Genomic DNA, 12,523 nt, shown 5'->3' on the forward strand with positions numbered 1-12,523 from the left:
TTTGTAATTAATTGAGCAAATATGATTTTTACTGAGTAAAATACGCAAATACGCGCTTTATCTGGAGCCCTGCTCTACGTTTGCTCACATCACCATATGTCATACTGGGGGCCAAATCCGTCCATAAAATTCTGAAGTAAACGTAACCCAAACAAAATGAAAATATTCCCCTGGAACCAAATGAAAGTTGTTTCTTTTATTAAAGTTGTATTTTGGAGTGTCACGCCATTCTGATGTGATGGCAGCAGAAGTCGACGGCAAGCTGTGGGAATAATTGCCCACTAATTGTCTCATTTATACCACATTTATGGCTAATTAAATAATCATGCAACTCATATGGAATTCCATAAATGCAGTCAGACCGTTGTGGCACAAATGTGGCTGCACACATCTACAACAAGGCAGACCTAGAAGTCCGAGCTCGCAAGAAGCAAGGCTACGATGACCAACTACTTGGATATAGGGGCGCTCGTGTTAGACAATGGGTCCGGTATGTGCAAGGCCGGGTTTGCAGGGGATGACGCCCCCAGAGCCGTGTTTGCTTCCGTTGTTGGGAGACCCAGACATAAGGTAACGTTGTGCGAGTGGTTTCGTCTAATATGACTATGTTTTAATAATTGCACGTTTCAAAATATTTTAGTTTTATTTTTTGAGTGAGTTAGATGGGTTTAGCGCAGCTTGGAACAATATACACGGCGTTCCAACTTCAAGGAGGAGGAGTACCCAAGGTGACGTAGACAGTAGACTTTTGTTCCTTACATAACCATTCTCACTAGCGTAGGTGTCTGGGGTGCCCAAGGGACGCAACCCTGGAAGGGGAACTGGGATGACGTTGGCGACATCTTTTAGCAATATTCCAGCAATATCATGGCGGGTGAACACCACAAATGGGCACGCATTGTTCCTGTGTGGGGGATCGAACAGCGGGGAGTCTGCATGACAAGCGAACTCTTTCACCACCACCCCACCGCTCCATCTGTTCTTAGAAGTCCAGAATCTTAAAAGGCTAGTTAAAAACGTTTCTTGTACTAAATAACTGCCACATTCTCTTACGAAAATCAAAAACGTTAGTTGATTTGTTTAATATAACAAAACATTCCGCCTCATTTAGCTATGCGTAATTTCAGTCAAACGTTTTCCTAATGCACGAACAATTCGTCTTAAGGGAGAGGTTTTCGCAAGTACTGCTGCATAACACTTGCATAAAGTGAACATGTTTTGTAATATTCTTTCATTAAGTGAAAGCTTTTTGAATTATAATATCTTGTTATATATCAATAATTGTTTGGGTATTCAGAAAAATGATCCACTAAGGGATTAAAATGCAGAGCTTAGTGGAATCTGGAGCTTCCTATTATGTTATTATCTCCCTTGGGTCGGTGTTGCTATTTTATTTTCTGTTCAGTATATGGATTGTCGTTTATGACTTACTATGCAAGTTTCCGGTTATATGACAGCGTACTGTGAGTAATCTAATATAAACCGGACAAACCACAGGGAATAGCATTAGGGGCCGTTCATAATTTATGGCTGAGTGCGGTGGTGATGATTTTAAGGGAGGTGGGGTTGGGGGGTGGGGTGGGGGGTGACACTCATTTTGCCATTTTGTTTTTGAGAGGTGGGGTGGGGGGTGGGGTGGGGGCGGTCATCAAGTTTGTACAGATGTATTTTTCTGTTTTTGTTGTTTTGTTGTTTTATATTTTGTTTGTGTGTGTGTGTGTGTGTGTGTGTGTGTGTGTGTGTGTGTGTGTGTGTGTGTGTGTGTGTGTGTGTGTGGTCACTGATTTTCTACATGGTAAGCAGGGGGATCACTTACTTTGTACACTAATTTTAGAGGGGAGGGGTCATTCACACTGTACATGCAACCCCATAAAAATCATCATCACACCCCACCCCACCCTACCCAGCCATGAATTATGAACGGTCCCTTATGAGAAACATAGATGTATGTACGATGGCACACCCTCATCGAAGCCGCCAAGACGACTGAATGCTCTGTTTAGTCTCCTCTAATGATATGGCAGGGGTTAGTGGGGCTAGCCTTGTGGTTCAAGCGCTCACTCGTCACGCTGAAAACCTGGGTTCGCTTTCCACACATGGGTGCAATGTGTACAGCCGATTTCAGGAGTCCCATGCCGTTGCATGCTAAAAGTGGCGTAAAACTAAGCTCAACTCACTCACTTTAATGACTGACCTCTAGGTTGCTAGAATATATTTAAATTGGGAATTACATGCGACTGTCTGTATTATACAGTTGCATGCTGTGTAATGAAACCTTTATCCATTTAATCATTAGTGTCTTTCTTTCAGGGCGTTATGGTGGGGATGGGACAACGAGACTGCTATGTGGGTGACGAGGCTCAGTCCAAACGTGGGATCCTTACTCTCCGGTACCCCATCGAGCACGGCATCGTCACCAACTGGGACGACATGGAGAAAATCTGGCACCACACCTTCTACAACGAGCTCCGTGTAGCACCCGAACAGCACCCAGTCCTAGTAACGGAGGCACCCCTCAACCCTAAAAGCAACAGAGAAAAGATGGCACAGATAATGTTCGAAGGCTTCAACACCCCTGCCTTCTTTGTATCTGTTCAGGCCGTTTTGTCACTGTATGCTTCGGGAAGAACCACAGGCATAGTTCTGGATTCCGGGGACGGGGTGACCCACACAGTACCAATATACGAGGGCTACTCAATGCCTCACGCCATATTGAGGATCGACCTAGCGGGAAGGGACCTCACAGACTACCTTGTGAAGATCTTGTCAGAGCGAGGGTATTCCTTCACTACAACTGCTGAGCGAGAAATTGTTCGCGATATCAAGGAAAAATTATGTTTTGTTACCAATGATTTTGACAGAGACTTTAAAGCATGTTCGTCCAACGCTGATATGGAGAGATCCTATGAACTTCCGGACGGCCAGGTGATACGTATTGACAACGAGAGGTTCAGATGCCCAGAACCGCTGTTCCAGCCGGCCTTGGTAGGCATGGAGACACCAGGTGTTCACGAGTATATCTACAACTCAATTCAAAAATGTGATGTTGATATCAGGAAAGATCTCTACTGCAATATTGTAATTTCGGGGGGATCCACTATGTTCCCGGGGATCACTTCCCGGATCACACGAGAGGTGGCCGACCTGGCCCCACCAGTCATCAGGGTCAAGGTCGTTGCTCAGCCAGAACGGAAGTACGCTGTGTGGATCGGGGGTTCAATCCTTGCATCCTTATCAACCTTCCAACAGTTGTGGATCAGCAAGCAGGATTACATCGACTGTGGTCCAAATATCATTCACAGGAAATGTTTTTAAGAATCTGTGTTCACACGGTGCATATGACTGCGCTTAAGGTACAATTATTTATAAACGTCGGCTAATTATGTCGCCTGTGCACGTGCACAAGTTACATAACTCAAGGATTGTATGGCATTCCGCAGTCTTCGGTGTTGTTGAGGTAACTAAGCACATAACCTTGTCAGGCTTCTCCACTGGTATTTGATAGCCATTGTATGAAGATTCAGAGCGCTTGATATTCAGGAAAATGAGTCTATCTAGCGTAAGCCTATCCTTGCTCAGTTAGCAGTTTGAATGTAAGACATACGTTTGCTAATCTATGCATGTTGTTCGATAATGAGCTTCTAGACTGAATAGATATATTAATGTATCGATGTTAAATAAAACCAATGAAGTCGTGATTAAAGAGCTGTTATATTGGTGTATTGACTTCTCTGGTTGAGATCCATGTCGCTCCTTCAGTAAATGTCGATTATGTTTGTTATTCCCAGGTTAAAGTGTACTCTTTTCGGCCTTCTTGTCTACGAATGTATGTGTTCAAGTGATGGACTGCGCAGTTTGTCATTTTATCGGTTAAAAGAGAGACAAAATAAGCTGGACATTGATTATGTACACGTTTTCCTCTGCTGAAATTAAGTGCAATAAAGATATGTCATTTCCTCTGGCTTACGTTCTTTGGAATTTATAAAAGAAGGGATCAAAAGGACACAACTGGTGATATATTTTGAAAGGACAGTTGCGTCCGTTTCCATGTAAAAAAGGCATGCCAAGAGTTATGTCCCTTTGTAAACGTGGACCAACGGTTTGAATCTTCTGCGAGAAGTGGCTTTAAGTTCTGTGCCGAACTCTGACTTTGATGGAGGCATGTTCTTGGTAATTGTGTTTCAACATAATCCCCTCCGAGGTCACACACGTTTGCCAGCGATGCTGGTGTACTTGGATTCCATCGATGTCGAATGGGCGATCTTTTTGTAGCGAGGGGCGATAACTCTCCAGAGATGACACCGTCACTTCTGTAAATGATTGTTAGGCAGTCCTGGGAAACAGTGGAATTCTGATTAAGACTGATTATATATATATGTTGATAAGATAAATTTATTTTTGGAAATAGTTGTCAGTCAAGATGCATCCAGGAGGAGATACCAATGGCCTCGAACAGCCTTCACCTCACCTGGTTCAGTAACACCAATCCATACATTGCAATTAGTTGCAACTCACATGAACACCCCAAGGTGGAAATGTTAATTAATGAATGAAGACTCCAAGGTGTTTGTGGTTTATACGGTGTTCTGACTAACGGGGCTCAGGTTTAAATCACCAAGAGGATATTGTTTCATGGGCAAAGGCAACCCCATTGTCTCCATCTGACTGCAAAACAGTTCATTTATCGTTATGTGCAATGGTATGGCATTTGCTGTCTCAGAATGAGTATTCATATCTGTTCAATGATGAGTGAGTGAGTTTAGTTTTACGCCGCTTTTAGTAATGTTCCAGCAAAATCACGGCGGAGGACATCAGAAATGAGCTTTCAGTGGTATATATTTAATGTTTGTTGCTTAACGCCGCAATCAGTAAATATTCTAGTTATATAGACATGGTCTGTAAATGATTAAGAACCAGGAAACCCACTGATCAACAGCATGAACATCGATCTACACATTTGGGATACGGCGACAGTCGACGAGCGCTGTACGACAAATATAGGCTACTGAAGACCATTTTAATGCAATATAACGAAAACCACAACAAAGGAGTCCTCGTGATATTTACTTTCTATGAAAGTGAAAGTACCGTGACGTCCGTCTACGTCTATAAGGGAACTGCTACAACTGAACTGTTAGATTAAATATCCTCATATTATTCAGACGCTCGCAATGAATTCATACGCAACATAACAGCCGTGAAACCCGGAAACGTTGCGCAGTGCGGTCCACACTGATGTAGGACAACGTTGTGGAAACAGTCCCCGGATTCAACTGCCCTGCCCCTGGTGAGATTTTTAACCAAAATGATATAATTTGATGGTTATGTGGACACCATGCTCAGGTATTGTCTCTTACAAGCAATAATTACTGTGTCTTGATTCACACACTTTTATATATGGCGAGAACTGAACAACCCAACACATGTCAGTGTGACATCTAGGCATTGCCATTACTCATACGTTGTGTATATTATCTACATATTAACGACTTTATCTTCATGTAAATAATATTAGCACTTTGACTAAAAAATGTTGACTCGCAAATTGATGTTTGCACGATGTTGCGTATACAATTCATTATACACCGCGCTTGTCCATGTATCACTACTGAAAGTATATTTTTTTCTCAGATCAGCGGATTTTATTTACCACTTTCAACTCCCTTCGGAATCTACAAAACATGCTCCCTATACTGTCGCTAGAAGTGTTTCACGTCCCCCTCACATATGGTGGGGTAGCCTGTGGTTAAAGGTTCTCTGGTCTCGGTGAAGACCTGATTCACCACACGCATGGGTTCAATGTGTTGTGCCCATGTCTGGTGTCTCCAGTAGTGATATTATTGGAATATTGCTATAAGCGTCATAAAACCATACTCACTCACATATCGGTTGTTCAGCACGGCACTTTCGATCTTATTTATTATGCAGGTATGTTACATCGGCTTGAAATTAGTGAGCCTGAACCAGCCACCCGGCAACAAAGCTGCAAACTTGACAATTCAAATATGTGACCACTGACATCCGAGTGTGTTGGGGCGGGAAGTTTGGGGTTGATATCGGTGAAAGACGTTAAAGAGTTGGTATTCATCGTTGCCTTACCTGGAGTTCGGAAGAAACAAGACCACTGTGTTCCAGTTCAGTACAAGATGTGCCGTAGTGTAGCCCTCATATTAAAATGTGGCATGGCATTTTAGCAGAGCTAATACATTGCTGCCATTAATATTAACTAACCGAAAAACGGACAACGCGAATACACCTTTATGGGTGACACCTTTCTGTATTGTTCATTTTGAATAGAGTGAGTGAGTGAGTGAGTGAGTTTAGTTTTACGCCCCACTCAGCAATATTCCATCTACATGACGGCGGTCTGTAAACAATCGAGTCTGGACTAGACAGTCCAGTGATCAACAACATGAGCATCGATCTGCGCAATTGGGAACCGATGACATGTGTCAACCAAGTCAGCGAGTTTGACCACCCGATCCCGTTAGTCGCCTCTTACGACAACCATTGTCGCCTTTTATGGCTAGCATGAGTTGCTTAAGGCCTATCCCACCCCCTGACCTTAAATTCACGGGTCCCTTTTGAATAGAACGACGATTCGATCGAGATTCTTTATATCCCAATTCTACATTCTACATACTCCAATATTTATTCACAAACTTCTAGTGATCAAACAATTCGACAACCACACACACACACACACACACACACACACACACACACACACACACACACACACACACACACACACACACACGGAAACACATCTGCCTGTATATAATTGCAATCGGAGCATAAATCTCAAGATCGATCTTGCATGGGGAGTCGGATCACATTTGCGGCATGCCTCATCAACTGATGACCTATAATGCGCATGACTTGAATGTATCTACCGACCCATGAGAGATTTTACTGCCGTCCTAAGATGATTGGAAGCGAAAGAAATTTAACAAACCATGGCTATAAAAGCAGGTTGATATAAAATAATTTAAAGTAGTGTCCATTAATAGGACATGCAAGTTCAGACCGAGAAGTATGTGTCGTTTTTTTTAAACATTAGTATTGATTTGTTTAGACTGAAGCATGGATGGTGTGGTCCATTTTACTGGCATTGATCCAGCCATGGACATTTTCATTTTTGTTGGATTGCTTGAGGTCTGCAGTACATGTGAAATCCTAATGAGGATAACACGCTAATTATTCGCATTAACATAATGAATAAAAGCAGCTACCAATTAAGTATAGACGAAATGACAACATTAATCACTGAAATGTATGCGACTGAAGCGCACGAGAAACAACTGGAAAGCTCAACAACAGTTGTCTTCCCATTACTATCGAATCTTGTCTCGTGCCATCCCGTGGATTCTCGCTCATGCCGAGATGAATGAAATTTGTTTTCTTTTTGCTAGACACCGTACTCGCACAGGTTGAGCGGTTGTATACGTGCTGAAAGGGTAACTTGATTCCCCAAGCAAGGGAGTACCGTAAAAATCAGAGCTGTAACTGCCTGTCAAACGAATAAGGAGATTGCAACTGCAATTAACCGAGTAGAATGATAGCGACTGTGCATAGGATCAGAGACCGAAGATCTTCATTTTGACAGCTGCACCTTTGATAACAACAAAGTTCACATCTGAGGTAATACAAACTTGATTTGTCTTTGCTTTCACAGTTTTACTCTGAAATGCCAACAATTCATTGCAGTGTGCCATGCATCATGTAACATGTGGGGTTAATTGGTTATAACTCTCTTCAGTGGAGTGTTTATTGTGTTGTGGAATGGTATTTGCCGGCATGAATAACTATTGCAGATTACAACAGTGCTTCTGTACCATGCAGGATGATCTATAAAGCTTTGTATCATGAAAATATGGAATCTGTTGTACATAGGTGAGTGATTACATGTTTCCACTGAAACTATCTCATGCAATTAAGACGGCCATTACAACCACAACTGCTGAAACGTAGTGATCTATTTATTTGTGGTTTGTATACGTGAAATCGAAATATCTATTTTAAGAATAAACTGTGTCAGTATAAACAGTGGTAGGCATTAGAAATGTTAGTATGTATATGCTGTAGCAAATGAAGCTGGTCACGTTTAGAACAAGGATATAGGGGAATGTTTACAAGGAAATGGATTGCCTGTACCAAACTGCCTGGTCAGGTTTGATAGTTATCTGCTTTAAGGATATCAACATTTGTGAAACACCTTTGTACTCTTGTTTGTTAATTTGACCCACATTGTCATATTTGTTGAAATAACAGTTCCAGTCTACAGGGATTACTTTGGGCAGGGATTTTTACCCACTGAAATAGAAATTATCCCACTAAAATTTAAATATGGAGAGAAATTCCCATTACTTTTGCTTGCTTGCATTACATCATGTAAATATTATCGAAATATCCAGTAATTTCTTATGTAATTCCTGTTGATCAGATCAAGGAAGAGATTTCCTCCCATTTACCATTTGCTCCAGAATGATCCATGTGTCTATCTAAGTAAATCTGACCTACCATCAACAGGATGTTTTCTTTCATGAGAAGCTGAATCGGTCATGGTACAGCTCTACCATTAGGGCTAATAAGCAATATGGATAATTACATTATCTTTAGTGGGAAGAAATAAATAGATATCTATGTGAATGTTGTATCATCACTAATGTATAAAACCTGTTGTGATTAGGCTTTTAGGAGTTTTAATAAACCTGAAGAGACTTGATATTTTCAGCTGCTGAAGAGAGAAAAATATTAAATGTCTACAGAACAATCCATGCATAAATGTTCATCACTCACCAGTGATATGAATACACTGCTGTCTTTTACAGCATTTTACACATTGGCTTAAAGTGTTTTCATGATTGGTACTTACTTAACATTTTTTACTTGTTAACTATTATCAATGTCTATTGTCTGTATCATTAGCTACTACTACACACAGGTATCTATCTACCACAGGTATGAGTAGGAATATGGTATAAAAAGATTGTGTGCATAAGCGGTTGACTGGAGAACATCAGGTCAGGAGTAAGCGACATGTGCAAAAATAATTGTGACTTTCATGAACACAGCCAACTTTAAACAAAGTCTTAATGAAAATATTAGCTAAACTAATGTCTCCCCAATATGCATGTTCATTTATCTGTGTAGAAAGTAGTCAAAACGGCTTGTTTTCATGCGAGTGCTCAAACTTACATCCTGAAATACAATGTATGCATGATAATTTTCTCATCTCTGACAATATATCTTTCTACTTACGACTACTAACAATCATACAGTAATTACACAACATGACCATCTGTTGCAAGACAATTTAGAAAAATCAAAGATGGTCTTTTGTTGAAAACATTGGAAGGCTTGTATTTGGCATGACTTATTTGATTGGCATTCTAGAGGATGGGTAGATGAAGAATGAGGACTATTTTTATGGATATGCAACGTCTTTATTCTGTATTGGCAATGTTTCAACATTGACTCAAATATCATTGTCAAACAAGATCTCCGACAGCCTTAAATCTATGCTTTTACAAGAGCTTGGACACTGCGATAAGACGTTGGTGTTGCGATAGTTTTTCCCTAATTATGATTTTGTTATAAATTATTACATTACCATCATGACACTATTTATTGACAGTGCTGTAAGATAAATTGGCCTTGATATTCACCCCTACAACTCAGCACAAGATCATTAATACATTTTCAAACATAAGGGGTTATGTTCCAGTCAAATGTAACATGCTCCAGTCAAATGTAACTTATTGTTGCTGTGTGCATATACAGTCAGCACCACTGTGTTGAAGTTAGAGGTACCTAAGAATATAATATGAGTTATCTGAGGTTAAACACAGTTGCATGATATTTTCTAAATAAGAAATGCACACAGACCTAGTTAAGTTCAACAAAAATGTCTTTTTTTTTATGTGCTGTGTATTTAGAAGTTAGAATGTACAGTGATCACAATTTTTATGCATAATAGCATGTTTTATTTCATAGACAAGTTATCCTCCAAAGATTGCCATTATGGTATAATATATAGAGGATACTAAATGACCTTCCGTGTCATACCATTTTTATTTAAACGAGTTAATGATTTGGTATCAAACGAGTGAAAGCGATTTTGATACCAAATCTTTAACGAGTTTAATGAAAATGGTATTTCACAGATGCAATTTTAGTATTCTATTTATTACTCACCAACAAAAATGACAGAAACTGCGTCAAAATTGCCTGCAGTGTGAGGACTCTCTGCTCTCTGTGAGTCAAGCAAGGTCTATTCAGATTGCGACAGCGACATCAGCATTGTGAAGTTTTAACCATTTTGACGTCATATGTTAAACAGAATTACACTAGTGTAATATTGTCGTAAAAATATTACATTGCAGTATTGTCCACAGGCGAGTTATAAATATTTTTATTAGTATTATTCCTGGTTGTTTCAATAATGAATGGACTATGTCTTGTTTTCAGATATGGAGAGTAGTATGGATTCAGAAGACATGGCAGCGGAAGGTGGACAGGGACCCAAGGTAAAGATACCACAATTTGAAATTGTTATACATTTATTCTTTGAGGCAGAATGTAAGTGAGTTTAGATTTACACAATATATTTGCGGGGGCGCGGTAGGCAACCTAGCTAAAGCAGAAGGCAAGTGATCCAGCGAGGTTGAGGTGTCAGGATCGAGCCCACTTGTGACCGGTTGTAAAAACATTGTCAACTTTTTGTGCATGTGCAGACTCTTTCTGTGTTGTCACAATCCTTACTGTACAGTACACAACCCTGTACATTTAAGAGAACCCACAAATCCATTGGTATATGACCAGATGGTGGCCACATGAATGCTTGCCAACACCTAGTTGAGGGTGCAGCAGTGTGCAGTAAACTTGGATGAAGTACTGTGACTATTTGTTCCAGGGGACCCAGCAGTAAAATTGGGTACCTCGTTAGGATGAGAGAGCCACAAGAAACTCTGCACCTAGTGGCAGCAAGAGTTGTATACTCCACATGGAGTTGACTGATAATATGATGTGCTGCTGTGATTGACATCCAATGGTAGAGGGAAACAAATACCAGCTCCTTGAGCAAGTTACAGGTGATATTGGTGGAGGGGACAGCAGGAATGAGCTTCACACATTGTACCCATATTGGGATTCAACCAGGGTCTTCATTGTGGCGAGTGAATCCTATAACCACAAGGCTAACCCAAAGATGTGTATGAAGTAATGATGTCTGCACAACATGGAACAAGTGAAAATCTTTGCTTTGAGTTAAATAATTGCCAGGTGTCATTTTCCTCCTGCTGGCAAATTCTGAGATTATTTCCAGTGAAACTTCCACAATGGCGTTAATGGTGTTGACACGACAAGTGTCATGTTGCCGGTATGACTAGTCTACAGTATGTCCTACAGCATGGCTGGACTGGATTGTTATGGAAACTGCAGGTCCTGGGACATTGTTGCCAGTCTTGGATTAGTGGTCTTGTGGTTATGCCGAACCATGCCGACCATTGGATAATATTGTCTGGATATTTTGATTGATGCTTTCAATGAATTTAATGTTCATTTGGGAAGGAACAGTTATGGCAAATATCCGTTTCATTTGTTTTGTTACTGAGCAAGTCTGAGTATTCTGAGACCGTGAAATTTAGGATACAAAGAAATCGTAATCAGATTTTAAATATGAAATGTCAGTGTTTGAAATGTTGATATATGTTTGGACTTGTGGTATTAGGCAATTGGGCTAGGACAGAACCTCCTGACTTCATGTTATGTTTCAAGCACTGTTTATCATGATAAGGCATTTTCTTTCTTATTACTGCTTTTTCAAATGCAGTATAGTTGGATGAAAAAAGGTGAAGAATCTGTGCAGGGGTGGTTACAGCTTTTTGAGGAGGGTTAGGGGTGGTGCCGTCTCTTGAGAGGTACACACCTGTTTTCATTGTTTTTTCATGGGTCATTTAATGGTCTTTATGAACAAAGAGTGTGTCAGGGTTGGGTGGGGCTAAGGAGTGTTGGAGTTTGAGGGGTGTGTGCATACCCCTGGATCTGTCTATGCTATGTTGTTCCAGGCTTGAATGAAATGTACTGTATGTATTTTGCAGCGTGAGCCACTATATTTCCACTATGACCCTTCCACTGTGTCACCGGAAATGGCTGGTGTGATGGACAACATCAAACAGGTAACAGCATCCACTCATTGATTGTTTATGTGTTCAATGATGTCATGAATCAGAAGAGATGAAGACAGGGAAGAAAAGTTATTTATTTCTCTGTTGCCTGTGTATAGTTGTGTCACTAGCATTAGATGTTTATTTGTTATCCCTCCGGCATTTGATGCGGGGGGATATGGTCGACGCCTCATCTGTCCGTTCGTCCGTCCGTCCGTCCGTCCGTCCGTCCGTCTGTAATCATTTTGTTTCCGGAGCATAACTCAGAAACCGTTTAATATTTTTAGACCAAACTTGTCTGTCAGTGTTACTTGGCAGATATGTGAGGCAGACCCCAAAGTGGTGCCTTTTGC

The 12,523-nt window shown here is 40.7% G+C and overlaps 2 protein-coding genes across 2 annotated transcripts in view; both read left to right on the forward strand.

Annotated features, from left to right (window-relative positions):
- The first annotated feature begins 358 nt into the window (after nucleotides 1–358).
- Nucleotides 359–3,956, forward strand: LOC137283706 (actin-5-like). Its single transcript, XM_067815369.1, has 2 exons — nucleotides 359–570; nucleotides 2,311–3,956. The coding sequence occupies exons 1-2, from the start codon at nucleotides 442–444 to the stop codon at nucleotides 3,313–3,315; spliced, it is 1,134 nt and encodes a 377-aa protein (XP_067671470.1). The 5' UTR covers nucleotides 359–441; the 3' UTR covers nucleotides 3,316–3,956.
- A 3,326-nt stretch (nucleotides 3,957–7,282) lies between these two features.
- The window catches only part of LOC137284620 (uncharacterized), a 161,484-nt gene continuing 156,243 nt past the window's right edge, over nucleotides 7,283–12,523 (forward strand). The window contains exons 1-3 of the mRNA XM_067816510.1: nucleotides 7,283–7,644; nucleotides 10,474–10,532; nucleotides 12,105–12,182. Of these exons, the coding sequence (XP_067672611.1) occupies nucleotides 10,476–10,532; nucleotides 12,105–12,182 (135 nt within the window). The 5' untranslated portion in view covers nucleotides 7,283–7,644; nucleotides 10,474–10,475. The remainder of the gene's footprint in view (nucleotides 7,645–10,473; nucleotides 10,533–12,104; nucleotides 12,183–12,523) is intronic.

Source organism: Haliotis asinina, chromosome 5, assembly GCF_037392515.1.
Source record: "Haliotis asinina isolate JCU_RB_2024 chromosome 5, JCU_Hal_asi_v2, whole genome shotgun sequence".
In the NCBI taxonomy this organism is placed as follows: domain Eukaryota; kingdom Metazoa; phylum Mollusca; class Gastropoda; order Lepetellida; family Haliotidae; genus Haliotis; species Haliotis asinina.